Source organism: Pteropus alecto, unplaced genomic scaffold (genome assembly GCF_000325575.1).
Source record: "Pteropus alecto unplaced genomic scaffold, ASM32557v1 scaffold190, whole genome shotgun sequence".
Taxonomy (NCBI): domain Eukaryota; kingdom Metazoa; phylum Chordata; class Mammalia; order Chiroptera; family Pteropodidae; genus Pteropus; species Pteropus alecto.
This window is the reverse complement of record NW_006430462.1, coordinates 4,049,706-4,074,071: the sequence shown is the minus strand read 5'-3', so window position 1 is coordinate 4,074,071 and position 24,366 is coordinate 4,049,706. Positions and strand designations below refer to the sequence as shown.

Sequence of the window (24,366 nt, the reverse complement as noted above, 5' to 3'; positions counted from 1 at the left end):
TAAGCAGCATTTAATTTCTGAAACGGAAGATCATTCCTCACAGAATGTATGTTCTAGGTAAAGAATTCAGTTTGTGCTATATTCATTGAGTACTGAGAATTATATATATATATATATATACACACACACACACACACATATATATGTGTGTGTGTATATATACAGATATATCTTAAGATATGTAGTTCAAACTAGAGATAGAATAAGCTCTTATTCTATAAACACAGAGTCTTTAGAATAGTCTGTGAATACTGACTATAAGGAAATTGATAAACAGATATTTATGATTATTGTGACTGAGTTACAAATTCTAAATAATTTTTCGTGGTTTAAAATTTCTTAAATAAATCATATATCTGAAACTCTCAATAGCATCTCCTCATTTTCTTTCTATTCTTACCTACATTCACCATGCTATACTCAGAAGTATACAAAACTTCAAAAAAGTCTACAAAACTTCAAAAATAAAAATTTCAAGTTTATAAAGTAACTCAGATAAAATCCTGATAGCCAATAGATGAAGCAGATAGTATATCGTATATATTTTCCCATGCATTGTAATATACCAAAGATATATATATTTTGTGATCTTTTATAAAAACTTCTAATTCTTTATTTCAAAATGTCGTAAGACAGATAAAGGAATTCAAGAGGGCAGAGGGAGAGTACTGCTTTAATGTTTTACTCATCAAACGACAACAAAGTATAGACAGAGTCTTGGTCCTTCAATATTTACTTACTGTAAGTACTGCCATATGTAGCTTCAAGAGAAAAGAAAACTATTGTTATTATATATTACATACTTGCACCTAAGTTATTTTCATTAAAGGCTAATTAAAACGGAATTTCAGAGAGGTTGCAAAAATTTGGGTAGGGAAAAAAATATATTATTCAGAAGACCAGAAAAAGGGATACTAATTATCCATTCATTCAAGTGAGTGCCTATTACATACCCAGGGTTCTGCTGGGGAGGGAGGGATACAAAAAAAGAAAATAACTATCCTTACTCTCTATAAGTTTTATTCTAGTTTGGGAGGCAAAAGATATACAAAATAATTTATTATTACTAAAAATTAAATATGCTACAAGTATTTCAAAAAATTGTGCCTTTTGAAACTAATCTACTAAAGTAAAAAATGTAAAGTCTGATATAAATCTATAAAATCTGTGCCTTCCCTACATCTATCTGTTACTAGAAACAGATTCTCCCCGAAAAGTAATAGAATATATAGATATAGAGATAGAGACATAATAAAGCCTATGATAAATCTTAAAAAACTAGAATGCAAATGAGAAAATTTCAGGACCATAATTTCATATCAAATTATTCACCTATTTCGCCAAAAGGACTAAAACTTTAGTGACACTGTGTGGCTATTTTGATTACTGCATACAATTGATTTAAGACTACTTAGTGAAGCTCTATTTTATATTATTTAATTAAAAGTCATTTCATTCAAAAATAGTCATGGCCCCTGTTCTCAGGGAACATGCAGACCAGCAGAGAAGAAAACAATAAACAAAAAAATTACATAAATATGTGTTAAGTGCTATGAAGAAGCAGTACAGGGTGCTTTAAAACATTAAACAGAGGGACAATCTAGGCTGGGGAGGAGGGCTATCAGGGAAGGCCTCCCTGAGGAAGTAAATATTTAGGCTGAGACCTAAAGGATAAATTGCAGTTAGCCAGGTAAAAGGTGTTGGGTAGAGAAAAAAATTTTCCAGGCAAAAAAGAACACTATATACAAAGGTAAAAGGCACTTTACATGCTCTAGAATCCTTATGCGGCTTGAACATGGTGAGCAACGGTGAGAATGATGCTTTGGAAAGGCAGATGGAGACTAGATCATACAGGCCTTGTAGATCATGTGATGGATTCTGAACTTTATTTTTAAAGCCATGGAATATTTTTAGGCTAAAGAATGACATGGTCAGACTCAAGTTTCTAAAAGAATGTAGTGTGAACAGTGGGTTGGAATGGTAGGAGATTGAGAATGGGAATAAGGAGACAATTAGGCTATATAGCCACCCTTAAGACAGTACATAGTCTTGTTAACTATCCTGTAATCCAGTCCCCACCTTGTTATTTCTTCCTTACGCTTCCTCCTTAATCTTGAAAGCATAAAAGAAACTGCAAAACTGTTATTCTTCTAAGCATTTTAGATTTTGCTTCCTGGAAACTATCATTGGTTTATCTGAAATAAACTCTGATAAAATTTTTCTGTGGGTTTAGATGGTCTTATATCAACAAGTGGCAAAACTGGGATTCACTTAAGACTGTCTGATTCCAAAATTTGAGCTCGTAACTACACTGTACTGCTCCTCAATGATGGACACTCAGGAAGTGTTGCTAAATGAATAGATGAAGGAGAATGAATGAGCACTGTTCAGTATGCTGGTGATGACTTTCTCCCCCTTCTCAACCTGTCCAAATACTAAGGGCCTTCAAAGCTCAAAAGCCATTTTCTCTCTCTCAAAGATCTCTTTCTTGCCCCTAACTAGATATAACCCTTCCTTTTCCATACTTCCATTGTATACAATCAGTATTTTTTCTTTGACATGCATTACTTTCTATTGGGCATTATGGTTCCTTATACTTGTGATAGAGGTGATAGTCAAAATATAATGTAAAAAAAATCAATATTTAACAGCCCAATAAGGCACAGGTATTGACTAATCAGAAAGGATGTAAACTTAGCCAAGAAGCCCTCCTGGGGCCAGGTTGTTAACCCTTTAGTTGCTAGATTGTGGAATTGTCTGGGGAGATCCCAAAAGAGACAATGGTGGGGTAATGGGAAGGACATTGTGGGGTCATTTGGGGTCTCAGAGAAGCAGCTATTTACCATATCAATAGAGTATTTCAATATTTTAACAACAGATACAGGTGGGCCAATGTGTAACAGCTGATTATCAGCCATGCCTGTGAATATCATATATCTTCTGTCATGGTCTATAAGCTCTTTGAGTGCACAATCTTATATCTGTTCTATTTTTGTATCCCTCACTCCCCCAGGTCAGTGTTGAATAAATCATAAATAATAATTGTATCTCTCACTCCCCCAGGTCAGTGTTGAATAAATCATAAATAATAATTGTTCAGTGAAAAAGGAAATGTATGTGTACAACTAAATAATCTAATGTAAGGCTTATTTACCTGAAGATTTCTTAAAGGAATAGAAATTGAAAAGAAGTAAAAAGAAAATACAGATGGAGAAAGGGGGGAAGCAGTGACAAAAAGTTCATTTATATATATCTTATCTCTTCAACTAGGACTAGAGCCTCTAAGTTTTACACCCTTCATAGCTGTCTTGGGCAGTGAGAAAGATCTGATGCACTTAAAATTCAAGCTGCATTTCTAAAAAATTTGAGCCACAATACTAGCTATTTTAGGGGAACAGGTTATATACATGCACCATAGTTAACAAAGTAACCAGCACAGAATAAAAACAGATGATTCAAGATCAATTTTTCCTTTTATATCTGCCACTATTTTGACCATATTCAATGGACTGAATGCCAGATTCTTGTCTCCTCTTTCCCACATCCTGTGGATATCTCCCAGTGACTTCAGAGGAAATTCTGTGGTCAAAAAGATATGAGTATGTAAAAGAAAAAATGAGGGTTTCATTTCTAATTAATGTAAATGAAACATCAATGAGACAACAAAGACATAAAAAGAAAACTGGTCCATGAATGCAAATGTAGGCACTGGTATATCCTTAAAACACAACAACAAAATAAAGGCTAAACTATTTTTTTAAGAGATAAAAGATTAGTCTTTGATTCTAGTGTAAATTTTAAAACATTCTTACGTATTTCTTTTCCAAAGCGTCAAAACAACCTTGAATCCTGTCAAGAAATAAATGTTTGATGTCAACTAGATGCAAAGCCAAAACGAATTCCAAGTACAGAATTAATTTATGTTTTTTGTTTTGAAGTACATTGAATTGATAATCATTTACCTTTCCCATTTAATTAATTTTTTAAACTTCAAATATCGTTTAACATGTTGATAGAACTTTATAAATAATAGATAAGCAATTTTGAGGTAAAGAATTACCTTTTCTTTTCGGCTCCCATAATGTTTAGGACATTAACATGCACATGAGTAATCAGGTTTTGATTGATATTTTTCTTCCTTTATACAAGTTCATTTACTTCAAAAACAAAACTAAATCAGTACCTTAAAATAATATTGAATAATGGCTACAAATTTCTACGAAATTATTAAAAGAAAGAAAGAAAGTTTTAAGGAAATGTTACCAAATAAAGTATTATGGGTAATTTCAGCCACGAAATTATGGGTAATTTCAACTTTTATAAAATTTCAATTACTTACCATTTGATAATATGCAGTGACCCAGGACATTTTTTATCTTCTCGGAGGATTTTTAAACTGAGGTCTACAAAAATAGAAACATAGTCTATTTTCATCTACTAAATGACTGTGTACTAAAATTATCCATGCTAAATAACGGTATTCCTTTAACTATTTTCTTTATATAACTTAGTTTTATAGCTTATAAAAGCATTTTGAATCTCTAAATACCACCTTTAAAAATCCTACATTGATAATTAGCTTAGTTCCTATTTTGATTACAGTTTTGCAGTCTCTCCTTATACAGTGTAGTGAAGGGAAGCAGAATATGCTATCTCAGAATGTGCAACTTTAGCATATGGATTATCTGGTTCACAGCAACCAAGACCCAGCTGACTCAAGGAAAACTTTTACCTCTCCTTTAACTGACTAAAAAATTTAGATGTGGAGTATGGCCCAAAAAGAGAGCTATTACCAGAGATAACTTTTTATCTAAAAGACTTAACTGCACAAGGCAAACATCTGATTACCAAACACCTGTGTCTCTTATCTTCCTGTGAATTGCCCTCTTCCCCTTTGAATCCCCCAGGCCCTTATCCCATTCCTTAGCTCAGGATGGCATAAAAGCCTGAATTGCCTGAATGCCTTTGGCTTCAATTGTATGGGTCTCCTGTATGCGCAAAGTTAAATTTATTTTTCTTTCGTTAATGTTTCATGTCAACTTAATTACTAGAAAAACCCAAAGAACCTAAAAGGAAAAATTTTCCTTCCCAACAGTAGCACAGTGACTTGGTTGCAAAATCAATTTGTGTCATTTCTTTGCTTTTGTTGAATTCTAGGTAATCATAAGGTAGTATTGAGACCATCACCATTTAACCAATTTAAAACATACACCTCAATCTCAAGTCACTTCTCTGATATTTCTCTTCTTCTCAGTAAAAAACAAAAATAAAAATTTTTACATGAATTATTCTTAAATATTAATTTCCATCTGAAATTCAACTACCTTACTGTAGTTAGGTTTGGACGATAAAGAGGCTCTGTAATAAATCTGAAAAGTCAAGTGACCAAAAGTAACCTCACAGGGTGATCTGATCATAAATTCCTAACTAGGCAGGTTATAGTAGGTAGTTTCCCCTCAGGCATATAACTGCGTTAGTAAAAGGTTTATTTTTACCTTAAGCCAAGCCTTGTCCATTGTTCTTGCGCATTTAGGTTAACACACCTTTGAAATGCCAGAGTAATCCTCTTTTTCAGACCCCTAGGAGGCCTAACCATCCTCAAGAGTAGTTAATTATCCTGTAATCCAATCATAGAGATTTCCCTGCCTGGCTTTCTCCCACCTTCACGTAATCTTCCTTATGTTTCCTCCGTAATTTCAAATGTATAAAAGAAACTGCAAAACTGTTATTCTCTGGAACATTTGAGATCTTGTTTCCCAGCATGTTGTCAGTTTGGCTCAGATAAACTCAATAATTCTCTACAGGTTTGGATGTTCTTATGTTGACATAGGGAAGAATAGAAAATCATATTAAAAGAGCTTGAGTTTTGATCAGTCCAAAATCAATCACTGATTCATGTACGACTTTGCACAAGTCACTTCACCTTTACATTTTCTCTTATCCTAAAATTGATGTCATCTCTACTTATATTGAAGGATATTAAAAGTATTCTATATTGGTATAACATTTAGAGACTACAAAAAAGAGTGACATAGGAGTATTGAGTATTTTTAAGTACTAACATTGAGTGGGAGACATATAACTTCCATTAAAAGTGTCACAAAAAATAAAGCTATAGGAATGGCATTACCCACCATGCCTAGGGTAGCAATTGGCACACAATAAGTGTTTAATTATGTTAAAGAAAAACCACGCCCAAAATGGCATCAATGTGTTAAAAGCCCATGATACAAACCCAGATTTAATACCTGATTTTACTGCAGTTTCAAACTCTCTCGGAAATGTAATGTTAATCAACCAGTATGAAATCCTCTGGTCAAGCACCAGTGATCTGCCACTGCAGGCCCTCTCCATCCCCCAACAGAAAGAAGAGGCAATGATAAAAACCTTTCCCATTCTCTTATCCCAAAGAAAATATGTCCTGGCCCAAAAGTAACCCATTCTTTTCTTTGTTAATAGTTTCCTTGTTCAACCCTTCTTCTTATAAAAAGCTTCCATTTTGTACAACCTTTCAGAGTGCCCTTCTGGTTGCTAGATGGAATGTTGCCCAATTCATGAATTACTTAATAAAGCCAATTAGATCTTCAAATTTACTAGGTTGAATTTTGTATTTTAATAATTAACTACCCAAAGCATGTCTTTTTCCAATTCTATGTTCTAAAAAAAAGGAGAAACTGAAACTATGTGCTATATATAAACACATTCACTATTACAGATTTATATCCAATAAACCAAAAAAGGACATAATACAAATGAGGTTGTCATAATTGCAAATATCAAGTTTTTGTGTTTAAAGCCTACATGCATTTCACTGATGTTCATGTAGAGTCAAATGTTGTTTAAGAAAATTAAATTGGAATGAGGCCAAGGTACATCATTAAATATAGATGTGAGAAATTTAAAGTAAAGTTAAATTTTAAAAAATAACTTCTTACAAGGAAACTTGTAGCTCTCTATATTTTCCAAATGGTAGTTTCCAGTTTAGTGACAATTCAGCAAGAGTTTCTGAATTATTATTATAATCCACATTTTTAAACAAATAATAAGATTTTGAAAAACTGAAGAGTCCTAGGTACATTTTTTTTTTAATACAAGAGGAGGAAAGGAACCAGAAACAGCTTGTAATATAAGGAAATGAGATCATAAGTTTATGGACATAAGAAACAAAAGGAAGGAAATTAGAAGACCTGGCAATTACGAAAAGACTTGAGCTGATAATAGAATAATAATTGTCTAAATATCCATGCTAATCAACAAATGAGTTTGGCATGAGTATTCATTCTTTCCCAGCATATTTGCATATGTGTGTTAATATGTTTCACCTAGCTCCATTAAACTTCCTCAATGCCAAAGTATAATTCAAAGAACAAATTCAATTGAGATGCAAAATAGCACAAATCTACAGCACCCAAACAGATTTTGATCTGGCTGCTGCTTTTATACTTATAGTTTAGAAATACTGGGCTTGTTTACACAGATTTCTTTTCTCCTCAGTCTGTCATTTGATATCTAGCCAGGAACTAATGGTTCCTATAAGTAAAACCACTAAACGTGATGAAATCAAAATGGAAAATGAATTAGCAAATTGATCTTGAAGAACAGGCCCATGACTTTGAATGAGCATGCTCTGTGAGAGATTAAAGGTTTACTCTTGCCAAATACAGAAAAGGGCTACAACAGCCAAAGTAACCATTTAGTTAAACTTTACCATCCAAATGGCGTTCTCCATAAGAGCTCTCTGGAAACAGGCCCCTTAAATATGTTATGCATGAGATAGAAGTAGCGAAAAGTTTCTTCACCATTATCAGTGACTCATGCTCATTAGTAATTTGGGATGGGAAAACTGTTTCCTGGGAAAAAAACAAAGATGAAAACGATTAGTATTCTTTAATATAGTCAGTCCATCATGCCATTACCACAGACATGATGGAAAGATTTCTCAGGACTTCAAATCTGATACCTTTATAGGTAATCAAAAGGAAACAGGCTTTGAATATTGCTTAAATTAGGTTTCCACAGGTAAGGCAGAAAAGAAAGTTAGTTACCCAAGTAATTCAAGACTAATACAACTTATTTCAAAATAATCTATGGATCTGAGGCAAAACTGGAGTTTTACTATAATTATATAATCTCCTTTCCTTTACACACTTCTCAGAACCAACTGCAATCTGTCTTTTACCTCATCCATTCTATACTATCATCTCCAAAGCACATCCTATCATTGACCTCTTCTTGGTCCTAGTGCTATGTAACTTCTCTGCAGTGCTTGACACTTGGCTACACTCTCCCTCCTCTCTCTCAGCTACCATAATACTATTTTATTTTGGTTTTTCACCTATCCCTCCATATCTATCTCAATCTCTTTTATTTTTTCCAGTTTTTCTGCCTTTTAAATGTTGGTCTCAGCCCAGGATTCTGCCTTCAGTCTTTCTCTCTTTTCATAGCTTTTTTTTCTTGGATAATCTCATCTAGTCTCACTGCTTCAGCCACAGCCTATACAGAGACTTTGAGTACTCATTTCTGTTCTGAGCCCCACTTCCACATTTTTATTTTCTGGACATCTACACCTAGACCATTCTGTAGACCCTCAAACTCAGTTTATCTCTATTACTTATGACCAAAATCTGATCCCAAATTTCATCTCAGACAAATGAATTGGCATCACTCCAATCATTTAGGGTAGAAGTAGAGTCATCTTTGCTTTCTCTCTCTCTTTCATACCCATATCCAATCACTCACTTCTATGAATTCTCTCTAAAGAGTTCTCAAATCTGTTTTCTCCTTCTCCTTCTCACTGCCACTGTCTGGGCTCAGGACATATTCACTTCCCCCCTTTATTACTGCAATAGCCCTTGATCTCCCTGCCAACAGTTCCTTTCATTCAACCTATTCTTCATATTGCCATCAGTAATTTTAAAGAATACAAATCTTATCACAACACTTCCAATGTTCATACAGGATAGAGTCCAAGTACCTTAGTGGAGCATTTGAAAACTATCTAAATGTTATCCTTGCCTAGCTCTCCTGTCTCATTTCCCACCCCCTCCTCTCTACCCTTACTCCCTTATTCTCTCCTATGCACCCTACCCTCTAGCCACGTGAAAATACCATTCATCTACTGTTCTGCTTCTATGTATTTCCATACCTTTGTGCTTTGCTTAAGCTAGAGTTCTGCATAACATTGAGGTTCTGTAAGATGTTAGTGTTCCATAAAAAATATCAATGCTAATAATAGTTTCTTCTAAAGTTTATGTATGTATGTATCTATGTGTGTGTGACATATTAAACAATTTATACTGTTGTTCTCAAAAGACTGGACAGTTTTCCTTAAGAAATAGTGTGCCACATTAAGAATGTCATAAGAGTGACAGATATATGAATTTTACTTCAGTATGTAAGAAGTGTCTACCAACTAACAGTCATTTTGCATACAGAGTATTTGCTGATAGTTTGTTTTATATCTTGAGTTATTATTTCAACATGTTTGTCATATCATTTAATGTTTTTTGTGTACATATATTAACATAAAAATGAAAATATGATCTTTTTGTCAATTAATTAGTAAGGAGATTGCTTTTTGCTGTCTTTTTTAATCTAAACACAAAATGTGTCTCATGAACTCCAGCTGGTGTTGTGTCAATAGATTATAATTTTAAAGTATTTTCCAAATATTAATAAATTAAACTATATTAAACTTAAGAACTTCTGTTCAGTAATACACTATTAAGAGCAAAGAATCAACTCAAGAGTAGGAGAAGATAGTTTAATACATATCTGCCAAAAGACTCATATCCAGGATTTATAAAGAACACCTAAAATTCACTAAGAAAAAGACAATGGAAAAGGAAAATGGGCAAAAGAATTGAACAGACCCTTCATGAAAGAGAATATCCAAATGGCCAATAAACAATGAAAAAGTACTCAAACTTCATCAGGGAAGTCCATATTAAAATCACAGTGAGGTAACACTACACACCCACCAAAATAGCTAAAACTTAAAAATTAAAAAATACCAGATGTTGACAAGGATATATAGGAGTGTAAATGAGTACAACTTCTTTGGAAAATTGCTTAGTGGTCATCTACTAAAGCTAAATACACACATATCCTATGACCCATATTCCACTCATTCGATAAATATGCATACATATGTTCACCAAAAGAACATTCATAATAGCATTATTCATAATAGTCCCAAACTGGAAACTACCCAAATGTCCATCAGCAAGAGAATGGATAAACAAATTATGGTATATTCCCACAATGGAATACTATTCAAGCAATGAGAATGAATGATCTACAACTATACTTAACAATATAGATGACTCTCACACATAAAGCTGAACAACAACAAAAACAGATACAAATAAGTACTACTGTATGATTTGATTTAATTAAAGTACAAAAGAAAGTGAAACTAATCTATGCTGTTAGAAGTCACGATGGTAGGTCTTTGATTACCTTATTGAAATTCAGGGGTCTTTTACTCTACTGCACTGTTTCAACTGTTGAAGTTTTAATAATTCCGCTACTTAAATATGACTTTAGATGAAAGAGAACTCCTCAAAAGCATTTTTATATCTAGATCTCATTCTAGAATGTCTTTGGGACATTCTAGACATAATTTTGCTATATAAGCTTGCTTCTTCTTTAGTATACTATGTAGTGGCAATGAATTATCAGTTCACCTTTTTGTCAAACCAGATTATATTCAGTTGTTAAAAAGGTATATGATAAAATTACTACTCTTACATGTATGCTAGGAACTTTGGCCGGGGGCGGGGGGGCGCGGTGGGGGAGATTAATATGGATCTTAAAAACCAAGCAAAGAAATTTATGTTTTAATCTACAATCAATGGAAAGTCAGTAGGTTTGATCAGGTGAGAGAGTAAAACAATTGCTTTAAGAATATTACACAGAAGTAGGAAAGATTGAAGCTGAAGGAATTAGGTGTGTATGTAGTGTGCATGTGTGTGTGTATGTGTAAAATTTTAGAGAAAATTGCTCTTTGATTTTTGTACCCATAAATCTTGAGAAATTAAGGTTCTTTTCAGTAATTGGTTAATAGCTGGCATGGCATACATATATAGTAACTTATTGAAAATATGCCAAAACTTAGAGGCAATACTTGAGTAATAATCATTCGTAAGATTAAATAACCTGAAAGTATAAAGACATTTACTTTAAATATAGAATCTAAAAGCCCATTTGTAGTCATGAATACCAATGATTAGAAAAGCCTCTAGAGTTCTGTTACTTCTCTAGACTCCAGGGATTTTTTTCTCAGCTCAACTGGTCTAATACTTTAAGGACTATTATTGTTGTTTTTATAAATGTCTAATACATGAAACTACTATGGCTTGATAATAAAAAACACTATGAAAAATTATTTTAATAAGATAGTGTGCTAATGGCATGAGATGTTTGACAGCTTAGCTGTCAAGTTATGTGACCTAAGGCAAGTTACTTTACTTCTCTGGGCTTCAGTTTCCTCCTTATTGCAAGGTTTAATTGAAATAATAATATAAAGCCCTGACACAGTGCCCAGCACATGGTAAGAGCTGAATAAATGTTAGCTTCTATAGTTATTATTATTGTTAAGTATTAAATAGCAAAATCGTACAGTCACTTAATATTTACTGGGAGAAGTAGCTCATGCAGTCTAAACTGCAAAGATTTGTTTATATCAAAAGTTCGATTTGTTAACTTACAGTGAAAAATAACTACCAAGCTGATTACAATTCATATACCCAGATCAGCATTTCCACTTCCAGGAAAGAAGCACACTTAGAAAACTAAATGAGATCAAGAGCCTGCTTAGTGAGTATACTGAATTCGAGCCAGAAAGATGACTGCTTTCTCTCTGCCCAAATTCTCCTCAGCCTCAATCTTTCAAACTTCTGCTATAGCTTAATATTCCTTAAACAATAATTTTATTCACTCTCCTAATAAAACTTGCTGACTTCCATTGATTGCAGAATAAAGCATAAATTTCTTAGCCTGGCTTTTATGATCCATGTTATTTTGTCCTCAAAGTTCCTATTCAACTTTATTTCCTGCTTCTGTTCAACCAGATGACACTCCATGCCACTAAAATTGGGTTCTTTGTTATTTTCTGAAACATGCAATGCTTATTTCTTATTCTGAGCCAAGGCATATGCTAGGTTTTTTTCATGGAATTCTCTCTCCTCTATCCAAACCATTTTCATTTTTCAAGGTCCACTTTAAGTCCCATCTCCTTCATGAGAAATATACCAACCATTTCAGTCTACAGAAAATCTCTAAATTCCTATAATTTGTATTGCTTTACTCTTTTTCAAATATATGTAATGTATATATATGACTTTGTATGTTGACTTAACTCTTGCAAATCTTAATTTAACCAGATGATAAATTTGTGGAAGATGAAGATTCTTTTTTTATTCTTTCAGAGGATAACACAGTATTACATACATATTATGTAATATTGATCTTTCAATGAATAAATAAATGATTCATTAATGAATGTCATGGGACAAGATAAACTGGAGCAGGTAAATCCAGCAAGGTTGCCTAGCCTTGGCACATTCCCCCAGGGTCACAGCATCCAAGTTTTTCTCAGTGCTCTCTCCGTTGGTTCTTATAATTACATCATGTTGTACATTATAAGTTTCCTAATTGCTTTGGGAAGTGAATGTCTAACAAAGAACCATTCTCTTTAAACATCTTTTTTTTTTTTATTCATTTTACCCTAGAAAATATAAATATAGAAATATGAAACAAGCATCCAGTAAGTTATTTTGTAGGGATCTATTCTAATTTTCTGAACATCTTCAGTCCATTAGGCAGTTAAAATGTAGACATACTCTGTCAGAATATTATGTGCCAATTAACTGATAAAACTGCTATTTTAAAAAAACACCAAAGATTGAAGTCATGATTCTGAACTAACTACATAGTCATTGATTTTCTTTAATTCTAAATAAATACCTTAGATGCCTTATGAATTCTGATGGCATGAGAGAGTTGAGCAGTGGCCATTATAGCAATATTCAGGATTCTTTAACAAGTCTAACCTGTAAAAAAAAAATTTAATTAGAGATCTGCCTAACATAATTCTTATTGTGAATTTTCCAAAGAAAAACTATATATTAGCCTCTGACTATATTCTTTGGTAAATTAGTTTAATAAACATTTTTATCTCCACTAACAATTTTCTATAAATTTGGCATAAAGTCTCTATATTAGTTTTTCCAACCACCCAATTAAAATTTAAGTTGACTACTTGTTCCCAAATACATTTGGAGAAAAAAATAAATTGAAAATCACCTAATGATTCAGTGATATGTTTTACTCATCCTTGTTATTCCCTCAGATTATAACAGTGCTTTATATGTAGCAGCAGCTCAAAAATATTTCTTGAATTAACTTCACGTTAATTGATTTTCAAAGTCAACTCAAAAGTTAATATTTATACTTTACACCTATTAGGATGGCTATTCAAAAAAAAAAAAGGGAAAATAACAAGCATTGGAGAGGATGTAGAGAAATTGGAACCCTGTACACTGCTGGTGGGAATGTAAAATGGTGCAGCTGCTGTGAAAACAGTATGGCAGTTCCTCAGAAAGTTAAACAATACTATATTATCCAGTAATTTCACTTCTAGGTATATACCCAAAAGTATTGAAAGCAAGGATTCAAACAGATTCTGTACATCAATGATCACAGCAGTACTATTTACAATAGCCAAAAAGTGGAAACAACCTAAATGCCCTTGAGCAGTTGAATGGATTTTTTAAATGTGGTATATATAATGGAAAATTATTCAGCTTTAAAAAGGAATGAAATTCTGATACATGCTGCAACATGAATAAAATTATGCTATGTGAAATAAGCCAGACACAAAAGGAAGAATACTACATGATTCCACTTATGAGGAAAATAGTCAAATTCATAGAGACAGAAAGTAAAATAAAGGTTACTAGGGGCTAAAGGGTGGAAAGAATAGGGAGTTAAATAGGTACATAGTTCTATTCAGCATAATGAAAATTTTCTAGAAATGTATAGTAGTAATGGTTGCACAACACTGTGAATGACCTTAGTGCCACTGAATTATACACTTGAGAATGGTAAATTTTATGTCATGTACATTTTGCTATAATAAAAAAATATTAATGTTTAAAATAGTTTTCCTTTCCATTGCTTCGCTAATATTAAAAAAAAAAAAAAGCGAATTTCTTTTTTTTTTCAAAGGCCTTAATTTAATTTAAATCGTGGCTTCTTTTCAAGGTTTTATAGAGTTACCAAAATATTTGTAAAATAATCCATTTAAAGACCTTCCATTCTGGATCACCCAGGATAGCCGGTGACCTATGTGTGGTCTAGATAAATGCAAGATTATGGAAGATTTTGTAAATAAAAGAGGGCAGAATTATTTGAGGCCACAAGGTGGTGACAGAGATTATACACAGTTAATATTCGACTTCTCTCAAATTACTTCTTCAGAGCAGCACTAGGGGACACTCTTTTACAATATTTTATATGAGACTGAAAACCACCCAATATTCCTTTGGTCCTTAAAGATTCTAAGGTATCTTTTATTGACTTCAGAGTATAATCTTCATTCCCAAGTATAACCTTCAAATCTAACTCAACACATCAATTGTCTCCCTTACAATTTCAAGAAATAAAATGGAAAAAAAAACTACAAGAGTTTAATTCAAGCTCTAGTCCTGGGTCCTTGAAACATGGTAAATTACCTCCTACTGGGGTAATTATTAGTCTTAGAGACAAAAATAAGAGGAATAATGATTTTTAAATAGCTTTCTATATGTTTTTTTAAATTTTCTGTAATCATAAGACATTTTGATGGTATTTGTAGAGAATCAAGCCTTAATTGCTTCAGAAAGTAAATTAGAACATAATGCATTATGACATCCATATTTTTGGAATGTAGAGATAACCTGGATTGAATTGATATTATCACTGAAATCTCTAGATATCAAGGGCACTTGCTTTTTGAGAAAGATTTTAAAATTAGTCACTATTAGTATTTGTTAAATGCTGAGGAATTAACATTTACAAAGTAAGTAAAGTTAAATTTTATACAGAGGAAAATAATAAGCAGTATAATCGCTTAGAAAGAGGCTTTGGAGTTAAAAAAAAAAACAAACCTGGTTTCAAATTCCGCTCAACAACCTAGTAACTTTATGACTTGGTCAAATTAATCTCTTTGTGCCTCAGTTTACTTTTTGTAAAACAGAGACATTAAATCCAACTTTTCAGACTCTCGCAGTGTTTAGCCAGGCATGTGTTTATCTGGAAAGGTAACATAACATAGTGGTTAAAAGCACATGGACTCTTCTGGAGCCAAACTACCTAGGATCAAATCTCAGTCTGCAGTTCACTCACATCTTGGGCAAGTTGTGTGCCTCAGTTTCCTTATCTGTAAAATAAGGATAGTAATAGTACCTACTTCACAAGGTTGTTGTCAGGACTAAATGAGTCATTATTTTTAAGACACTTGGAACACTGTCTGACACTCATTTCATTATATGTAACAAAGCACGTTTATTTTTAAAAATCTTATAATTATTAGTAATCAAACTCCTGGTTTTCTTCTAGTCTCCCAGTTGTTCCTTTTCATTGTCTTCTTCAGACTTTTTCCCTGCCCATGTTTAGCTTTTGGTGTTCTTCAGGGTTCTGTCCTAAGAGCCCTTCTTTTTTACTTCTAAATATATTCCTTGAATGTACATTCTTATTGTTTCAATTACTATTTCTATTCTAATGATTCTTATATGTATACCCCAAGCCCAGGTCTCTCTGGGGAGTTGCAGAGAGACTTTATACCTCTGTCGATAACACAGTTCCACTTTGATGTTCCCAACACATCCAAATGTGAATTCTTTTTCCTCAAACCTATTTCTGTTCCCTAGCTTAGTGTACATCATCAAAACCTAGTTGCTCAGGCCTGAAAACTGTGACTGAATCCTGTCCCCTCGCCACCACCATCACCATTCCCATATCTGGTCTCCTGAATATTTCTTAAATGTCCACCCCTCACTTTATCCACATTGTCATCTCTGCTTTAGAGCGGATCAGCCTCTTATTTTGCCTAGACTGCTACAAGCACCAGTCTGCTTGTCACTGGTCTTACCTTTCTCCAGTCTGTTCTCTGTATTACAGTCAGAGTTTTCTTTTTAAATTATAAACTTAATTATGTAACTGAAATACTTCAATGGCTCCCCATTGCTTTCAGAATAAAATCCAAACTCCTTACCATGATTTCAAGATCTGGCTCATGCCTCCTTAACCACATCTCTAATTATTTTCTTTGACACTTTTATGCATCAGCCATTCTTATCTACTTTAATTACCCTAAAATAGTATATTCTCTCCAGCTTTCAGGCTTTCTTAATATTCCTTCTACCTGAAACATCCTCCTCTGTTCCCATTTCCTACTTATCTCCTAGATTTGGCTTGGTATCATTTTCTCAAGTAATTATTTCCTAATTTGCCGCTACCACCAAGACTGGATTATAAACCCATTGTAATATATACTATCTCATGGTTCCATTTATGCATCCACCCCATCCTGTAGTGGGTTAATGTGAGGGCAAAGTTGTGTCTATCTAGCTCATTATTTATTTTTTAAAGTTAAAAAAAAAGCTTTTAAAATTAAAAAAAAAAAAACAATTCAATGGGTTTTAGTATATTCACAAAGTTTGACAACCATTACTACTAATTCCAGAAGATTTTCGTTACTCCAAAAAGAAATCTCATGCCCATTAGCCATCACTCCTCATTCTCTGCCCACTTGATCCCTTACAACCACTAATCTACTTTTACCTCTCTGGATTTGCCTATTCTATACATTCTATGTGGATGGAATCATATAATATGTGACCTTTTCTGCCTTGTTTAGCTCATTCTTGAATCTTCAGCACTATCACAGCACTAGAACAAAGGATCTAGATGCTCAATAAATATTTGCTAAGTCAACAGAGAAGTACTACGGGAATAAGGAAGAATTAAGGGTCTAGAAAAGAATTACAGAATTTTAGAGGTAGAAAGAACTTTAAATGTCATCTAGACTAAACATCTAATTCTCTAGATAAGGAAATCAAGGTCCAGAGAAGTCAACTGACTTACCCAGGATCAATCAACCACTTAGTGGCAGAACTGAGAATAAAACTCAAGATATTTTGACTCCTAATTTAAGGATTTTCCTAAAATGACTCCCCAAAATGAAATTCCCTTTTGCTTTCATTTCATCTAAAATGATGTATTACCATTTTACTAGTTTTACTAGTTTGAGATTGCTAGCTTATTTTTAAACATAGTAATGTCTCCTCCTGGGATTTTAAAATGAGCTTCCTTCACGAAGGCAAAAAAAGATCTAAATAATTTTTTAAATAGCCAAACTCCTCCCTCTAACTTTTACTAGTTTGAGATTGCTAGCTTATTTTTAAACATAGTAGTGACTCTTTCTGGAATTCTAGAATGAGCTTGCTTCAGGAAGGCAAAAAAAATCTAAGTAATTTTTTAAATAGCCAAACTTTTCCCTCTAACTATTCTCTTCCTACTGTTATTTGCCCTCTGAGCAGGTGTTTTGTGGAGGTCTCCTATTCAAGTACAAACTGCTTAATTTTGAAAGCTTACAAGTTGACAGCCCAAGAAGGTATGACTCTACAGATGATGAACTCTTGGATAATAACTATATATTTTTTATCACCTTGTTCTGATGAATTATTTAAAAACCTAGGAGATACTTCATAACTATGGGTTTTAAGAACAGAACTCTAACTTTCCAATGTCTTTCACTGATATATTTGCTTGCATGTTGCATCCACAACCATCTGAAATTTCACAAGGCATCAATACTACTCACTCTTATGCTTTATATGTCCACTGTGTGACAAAGATTATGATCTTGAGAAAGAGACAAGATTTCTTATGGTTTCTCAGATAAAGACTCGCTCTGGACTTACCTCTTGATTTACATCTCAACTGCCCTAATAAAAATGGTGGCACAATTACTTACTACTTTACCTTTTTATTTGTCAATCCAAGTTTCAGATAAAGATAAACCAACTGTTGTTTAGTTTATGAAGGTCTAAACTACCTTTTTTTTGTGTGTGTGGTGGGGAGGCATTCCAAGTGAAACAAAAACCAAAGTTTTATTATATTTGCCCAAAGACAATAATAGTTGATTTCCTAACGCTCTCTGTCCATCTTTCCCAAACTTCCACAACAATTTTTTAAACAAGAAAATCTCCTTTCTATATCCAATATGACATATCCAATAGCTGGATTCTAAACAATATCTAATAAACAATATCCAATACATGATATGAAGGATGGCTTTACTCAAAGGACGTACATGTCAACATAAATGAGTTCCACAACATAGAGTTGGAAGGGAGAGGAAACATCCTCTACAACTAATCCAAGGAAAGTCAATTCAGTGGAGGAAGGAGTCTTTTTAACAAATGGTGTTGAAATAATGGGACATCTATAGGCAAAAACAAACAAAACCCTCAACCTAAATCTCATACTATATATAAATATTAATTCAAAATGAATCATGAATTTAAATGTAACATAAAACTATAAAGAAGAGGTAAGTGAAGTCCAGCAAGTGGATGTGGTTTGCCAAAGGTCACCCAGTAACTCAGAGGTTTCACAGTTTGCTTCCATAAATTATTACTGACCATTTTAACAAATCCCATTTGACCATGATCATTTCCCTACTCCACGCTCGCTCAGAGTAAGTGGTTTCCACTTTATTAATTGGGTATTTGTTCATGCTGTTTGGTTTTTAAAAAATCTTCTCCATGTATTTCAATTATTCATTCATTCAACATTTACTGGGCAACTACGAAGTGCCAGGCTTCGTGAAAGGATTACGAAGATGTAAAACATTGTTCACATTTCAAGAAATTTATGGTCCAATGGGAGAGAAATTAGATTATCATCCTAATTAGATGAAAAACTCCTTTAAGAGGGAGAACGTATTTTTTGCTCTCATTTTCACCAGCCAAGTACACGATGTACTGCACACATCGTCCAATGCTCTGCACACTCTAACATATTTTGGTGATTGGCTAATGTGGAGTTCCAAGACACTCTTCCCCCCGTACTGTTCGGGAAACTAAAGTCCACGGAGATTAAATTTTTTTTGAAAGAGGAGCTGAGGTCATTCGTGGGGACTCATTCCTACCTCTCACCTCTTGGTTTGTGCCAAGCACTGATTGTGGCAGAATACCTCAATGGCTGGAGAAAACCAGACCTAGCTAAAATAAACTCCGAAAGTTTCATGCCCTACTCCCTGCAAAATACACAAACCCTCATAAGCCTGACCAACTGCGCGGCGGCTAATCACTGCTGCTGCGTCCTCGGCAAGACTGATTCCTTCTCTCCCACCAAAATCTGAATTTAAAAGCTACGTAGATAGTGAGAATATTTTTCTACTTTTTTTCCCCGCAGTATAGGTGAAATTTTTCTTCAAGTGTTGCGGTGGGAGCGGGGTATGTTACCAAGAAGCTCCCCCTTGCCTTTCTCCTCAGCCCCGCCTTCCCGAAGCTTCTCAGAGTATTTCGGGCCTCAGTGATATACTTCCAAGTCAAACTTAAAGTCTCAGGTGAAGAGAGAAAAAAAAAGGTTAACATAAGACTAGAGAACTAACAATCCTCGAGCACCCTCTTTCTCCAGAGACTTCGCATCTGGTCAGCCCTCACCTTAGCCGCTCGACGCCTCCCTCAGAAGGGGATTCAACGGCCTTTTCCGGCCCAAACCCGCTCTCAGGCTTATGAATAATCAACGAGGCCTTCCTGGGCGGGGCGAAAAGATTCCTCATGAATTATTCATTATCTCTCTCCAGCTCGCTCAAGCGTCCATATTCTCTCTCTCTCTCTGTCTCTCTCTGTCTCTCTCTGTCTCTCTCTCTCTCTCTCTCTCTCTCTGTCTCTCTCTCTCTCTGTCTCTCTCTCTCTCTCAATCTCTCTCTCTGTCTCTCTCTCTCTGTCTCTCTCTCTCTCTCCCTCTCCCTCTCCCTTCCCCTCTCCCCCCGCCCTCTCCATGAATATGCAAAGAAGGGGAGAGTGGTGGCCCCGCTTCTGCGCCCAGTCCGCTCGCCCTCCTACCCCGGCGACGTTTCTGTGCTGCGGTGTTTCCCGCCCTTCTGAGGGCTAGCCCTGCGCCGAGTTCGCAGCGCCGAAGGGAACCTGGGGCGCGGGGCTGCACAAGGACTCTGGCGGTGGCTTTCGCTTAGGCAACTGGTAGGTCGAGGGCAGCCTGCCGCGGGGTCTTCCTGAGGAAGCGCCTGCCCGCCGAGGTGAGGCGGCGGCGGGGAGGCCTTCGTGGTCCGTGAGAGGCCTGAGTTAGAGGCCGAGGGACCTTGGGGTTAATTGGGCCACGGGTCCAGAGAAGCCTGAGACCAGCACGGGGCGGCGTGGAGGAAGGAAGGCTATAGAGTCTGTTGGGTCGGGTCAATGCTGACGCATCAGATGGATTTAGAACTTCAGAAGACAGAGGTTTCAGTCCTTGAGGGCAACTCCGCTTCTTCCCTATGAATGGATCTAACTTTGCATTGCTTTTAACATTAATTCGTAATTATGCAAATAAAACATGAATATGTTCTCCTCTCTACATTGCTCCTTATCCATGTCCCTTCCGCAGCGGTAACTGCAGTGAGCAGTGAGTGTGAATCTCCTCAGATCCTTTCTCATGTATTCAGGTACATACTTCGTACTTAACCTATGGAACTTTTCGAAGGTTCATGGGATCCCTCGAACCTCAACTATGGGATTTCCTAAGAGAGTAGATGAAGAAATCTGTTTTTATTCTGTTTCTGCAAGTAAAGGAAAAAAAGATTCAGGTTGGTAAAACCATGAGTTTATAACAATGACTAAACCCAAAATTTGGGTTTTAATATTCCTTTAGTGTAGGGTTTCTCAGTCTCAGCCGTAGTACCCCTTCACTCCCCAAATCATGACAACCTAAATTGTCTCCAGACATTGTCTAGATGTCCCCTGGGGGGCAAAATTGCTCTTAGTTAAGAACCACTGCTTTAAGCCTGTACTTTCCAGAAGGGACTGCTCTTTAAGCTCCAATCAGCAGATGGTCTCTCATCCCCAGCCCTTTCGAGCCTCCGCATTCAGCATTCAGCTGCTTCTCTGCTGGATTAGTGGCTCCCTCATTGCTGTTACCTCTGCTGGCTGTCCTCATTCTCATCAGCCTTCAGGTCTCAGCTCAGTCAACTACCACCATCTCCAAAGAGTCTTCCCCGCTGCCCTATGCTAATGGCAGTCCACCCCCTGACCACACACACACACACACACACACACACACACACACACACACAATACAGTATCTTATTATTACTCTGTTTCCTTCATAGAAATTATCGCAATCTGGATTTCATTTATTTGTTAACCTGTTTTTCTTTCTCCATCACCTAGGATATAGGTGATGAAGTAAGCTTCATCAGAGGCACAACCAGTCTGTCAGAGTCACCCCAGGATTCCCTAGTGCCCAACACAGTGCCTGTCACACAAAGATCACTCAATAAACATTGATGTACTGAAACAATACATTTACCCTCTCTTCTGCCTAAGTGCTTCTATGGAGTTTCCTCTGCTCCTTTCCATTCTCATCCCTGGTGGTTTTCTTGTAAACTTGAATTTGAATGAATGAACACCTATTCTAGGAGCTGTGGGTAAAGCCTTCACTTTTCCCACTGCCTTAGTAACTCCTTGAGGATGACACTGTCCTTTATTATGTTCATTGAAAGTATTCAAATAGTTGAATGAACGAACCATGACTTAAGGAATAATATTAGACAAAAATTGATAGTGCCACATGGGGCTTTAGAAATCATCAAAGTCTAGTCTTACTTTACAGATTAAAGTTTAAGTCACAGGCACAACCCATAGTCTCACACCTCTCATTTCAAGGTTCTTTCTTATTTCTCCAGCCAGTCTAGTTTCTGATTACTTTTCTGTGAACCTGATTTGCAACTCAAACACAAAAATCCCAAGCCAGACTTGCTTCCTGTCACCTAAAAGCTTTTGAGCTTGTATTCTTCATCTTTTGATTAAATCCAACCCTAAAGATAATGGCCTAATGAACTCAAAAGTGCTATATGATATTGAGATAATTTCCTAGCTTATTCTGTACTTTTCAGTGATAAGAGATTGGAAATTGTCCCTGTCAAAGCAAAAGTATGTTTGTTTTGGAAGGAAAAATGTACAATGTGGTAGAAATTGATCATTGTTTAGAAATTTCCAAATAACTAGTTGTTTTGCCAAACCCTGTTAAATGTGAAACAGATGAAAATAGAGGGAGAAATATCTTCTTTGAGATGACTTTCATTGCCTGAAGTTGACCTTTCTCTCTTTAGACACATGTTTTATTTTACTCTGTGTACCTGAAACAGTTGTCACACCTCATTAATCAGTCTCTAGTTAGACCCTTGTTTTGGGGAGCTAAATACCATTTTTCTTCTCAGTTAAAAGAAATTCAGATTTCTTCTTTCTTATTCTTGATCATTTTATACAGGCAACATCTGGTTAGTAGAATCTTATGGAGTCATGCTGTCACCTTTTAGAATCTTGGAGTTTATTCTGAGGCATCTGACAGTACTCTGTATCACAGGAAGTAGAGATACCTTTGGTCTGACTGAAACTTTCCCCATCAAGTTCGGTTTAGCTTTGGAAATATCCGAAAGGTGATTTACTAGAGGGTTACTGAAATGGACATATTGAATATAAAATGTATTCCCAGGAGGACATCTCTAGACATGTCTCCTCCTTCAATGTATACAATGATGATACTGAATACAGAGAAAAGAGATTGGGGTGAAGGGAGCAGCCAAGTAGGAAGGGTGTTTTTTTTTTTTTATCCTAGTTGCATTCAACTTTTATTAAAGCTCTTTAAATCATCATAATTTCCAGTCATCATAAAGCTGACATCACCGTATTTATTCATTCATCAAGCATTTATTTTGCACCTACCATTTATAAAGCATTCTGGCATTGGAGGACTAGAAAGATAATGACTTGGTCCTCGAGCTATGGAAGTTTAGTAAGAGAGGGAGACCTGTAAACACATTACTCACATAGAACATAGGTTGCAAGTATTAACAGAGGTATAAATTATATGATAAAGTATAGAAAAGGAAGCTATGTATTCTAAATAGGGAATCAAGACAGCTTCACAAAGGAGCTGGTATTTTAGGAGGACAGCACGTGCATATAATTTCCTTTGCCTGTTCTTTGGCAATGATTAGACTCCTTCAAACCAATAAAAGCAGACATTTGCCCACCACTTTAGAACTAGGAACGAAAAGAAGGTGTAAAACTCTTTTTTTCCACTTCTGGCAGCAACATGCTTCTGAAAGCTAAATGTTGCCTTTGCAATCCCAAATACGTCACTCGTGGTTAAGAGGAGAACTGAAAAGAGAGAATCCCCTTTCATCTTTCTCTTCTTCCTCACTAAGTTTAGGTCAAATATGGCTCTCTCGTGCCAGCTGCATTATTTCAAGACTTCTCATTTCACATTAGGGTATTATTTTATCCTGGTTTCCATTGGAGCATGCCATGTGATTTTTTTTTTTTTTTTTTTTTTGTCAGCAGTGTTTGTAAATGTGTTTATGAATGTGGCTCTGGAGTCCTAGAATTTTAATTATTAATGAGAAGGAAAGAGAGACAAAATGACTTAGAGAACTGAATTATGAATGAAGCCTCAATGTATAAAGTGCTATACTGTCTAACTCATTTAGGGTATTTTTTAGAGAGAAAGGCAAAGATAAAGGATTGCCAGCTTGGCTTTAGCTTCTGAATTTGATCCATTCTTTGGCAGCCAAAGAGAAGCCAATCAATGTGATATAAGCCCTGACTGTAAGGTCTAAATATGAGCTCTTACTGTTTCTGCCTACACACTGTCAATCTACAAAACATAATTCCATGTGTGGGTGGCAATTTATTATGGCATTCGTGCCCACTGAAGGGTTACATATCAATTTCTGCATCCTTCAAATTGATCTTTTCCTATTGGCAGAAGAATCTCCATGTGGGTTGTGTGTTTCTGGGGAAAGCCTAGGGTTTAATGAGTTGGAACAGGAACTGACAGGGGATGTAAGTGACAGGCTTCTGCCTGCATGAGTGCCCTGACTAAGAAATGATGTAAAGGAAGATATTGAATTCTCAGACATTATAGAAATGTTCTATTTGGCTACTTCTTTCTGTTTTCTGATGACTATGAAGTTTTGGTGACATGTAAAATTATGTTATTCCTCTTAATGTTTATCATTTAATAGAAAAGGTTTCAAATGAAATAGATTTTAAACTGACTTTCCATGATTGCCACTTGGTACATCTGTACAGA

At 35.3% G+C, this 24,366-nt stretch overlaps 1 protein-coding gene across 1 annotated transcript in view; it reads right to left on the bottom strand.

Annotated features, from left to right (window-relative positions):
* The window catches only part of HORMAD2 (HORMA domain containing 2), a 73,390-nt gene extending 60,370 nt beyond the window's left edge, over nt 1-13,020 (bottom strand). The window contains exons 1-5 of the mRNA XM_006904902.1: nt 12,970-13,020; nt 7,709-7,850; nt 4,340-4,403; nt 3,813-3,849; nt 741-761 (exon numbers count right to left, since the gene is read on the bottom strand). Coding sequence (XP_006904964.1) covers nt 741-761; nt 3,813-3,849; nt 4,340-4,403; nt 7,709-7,850; nt 12,970-13,020 — 315 coding nt within the window. The remainder of the gene's footprint in view (nt 1-740; nt 762-3,812; nt 3,850-4,339; nt 4,404-7,708; nt 7,851-12,969) is intronic.
* Nucleotides 13,021-24,366: the final 11,346 nt, after the last annotated feature.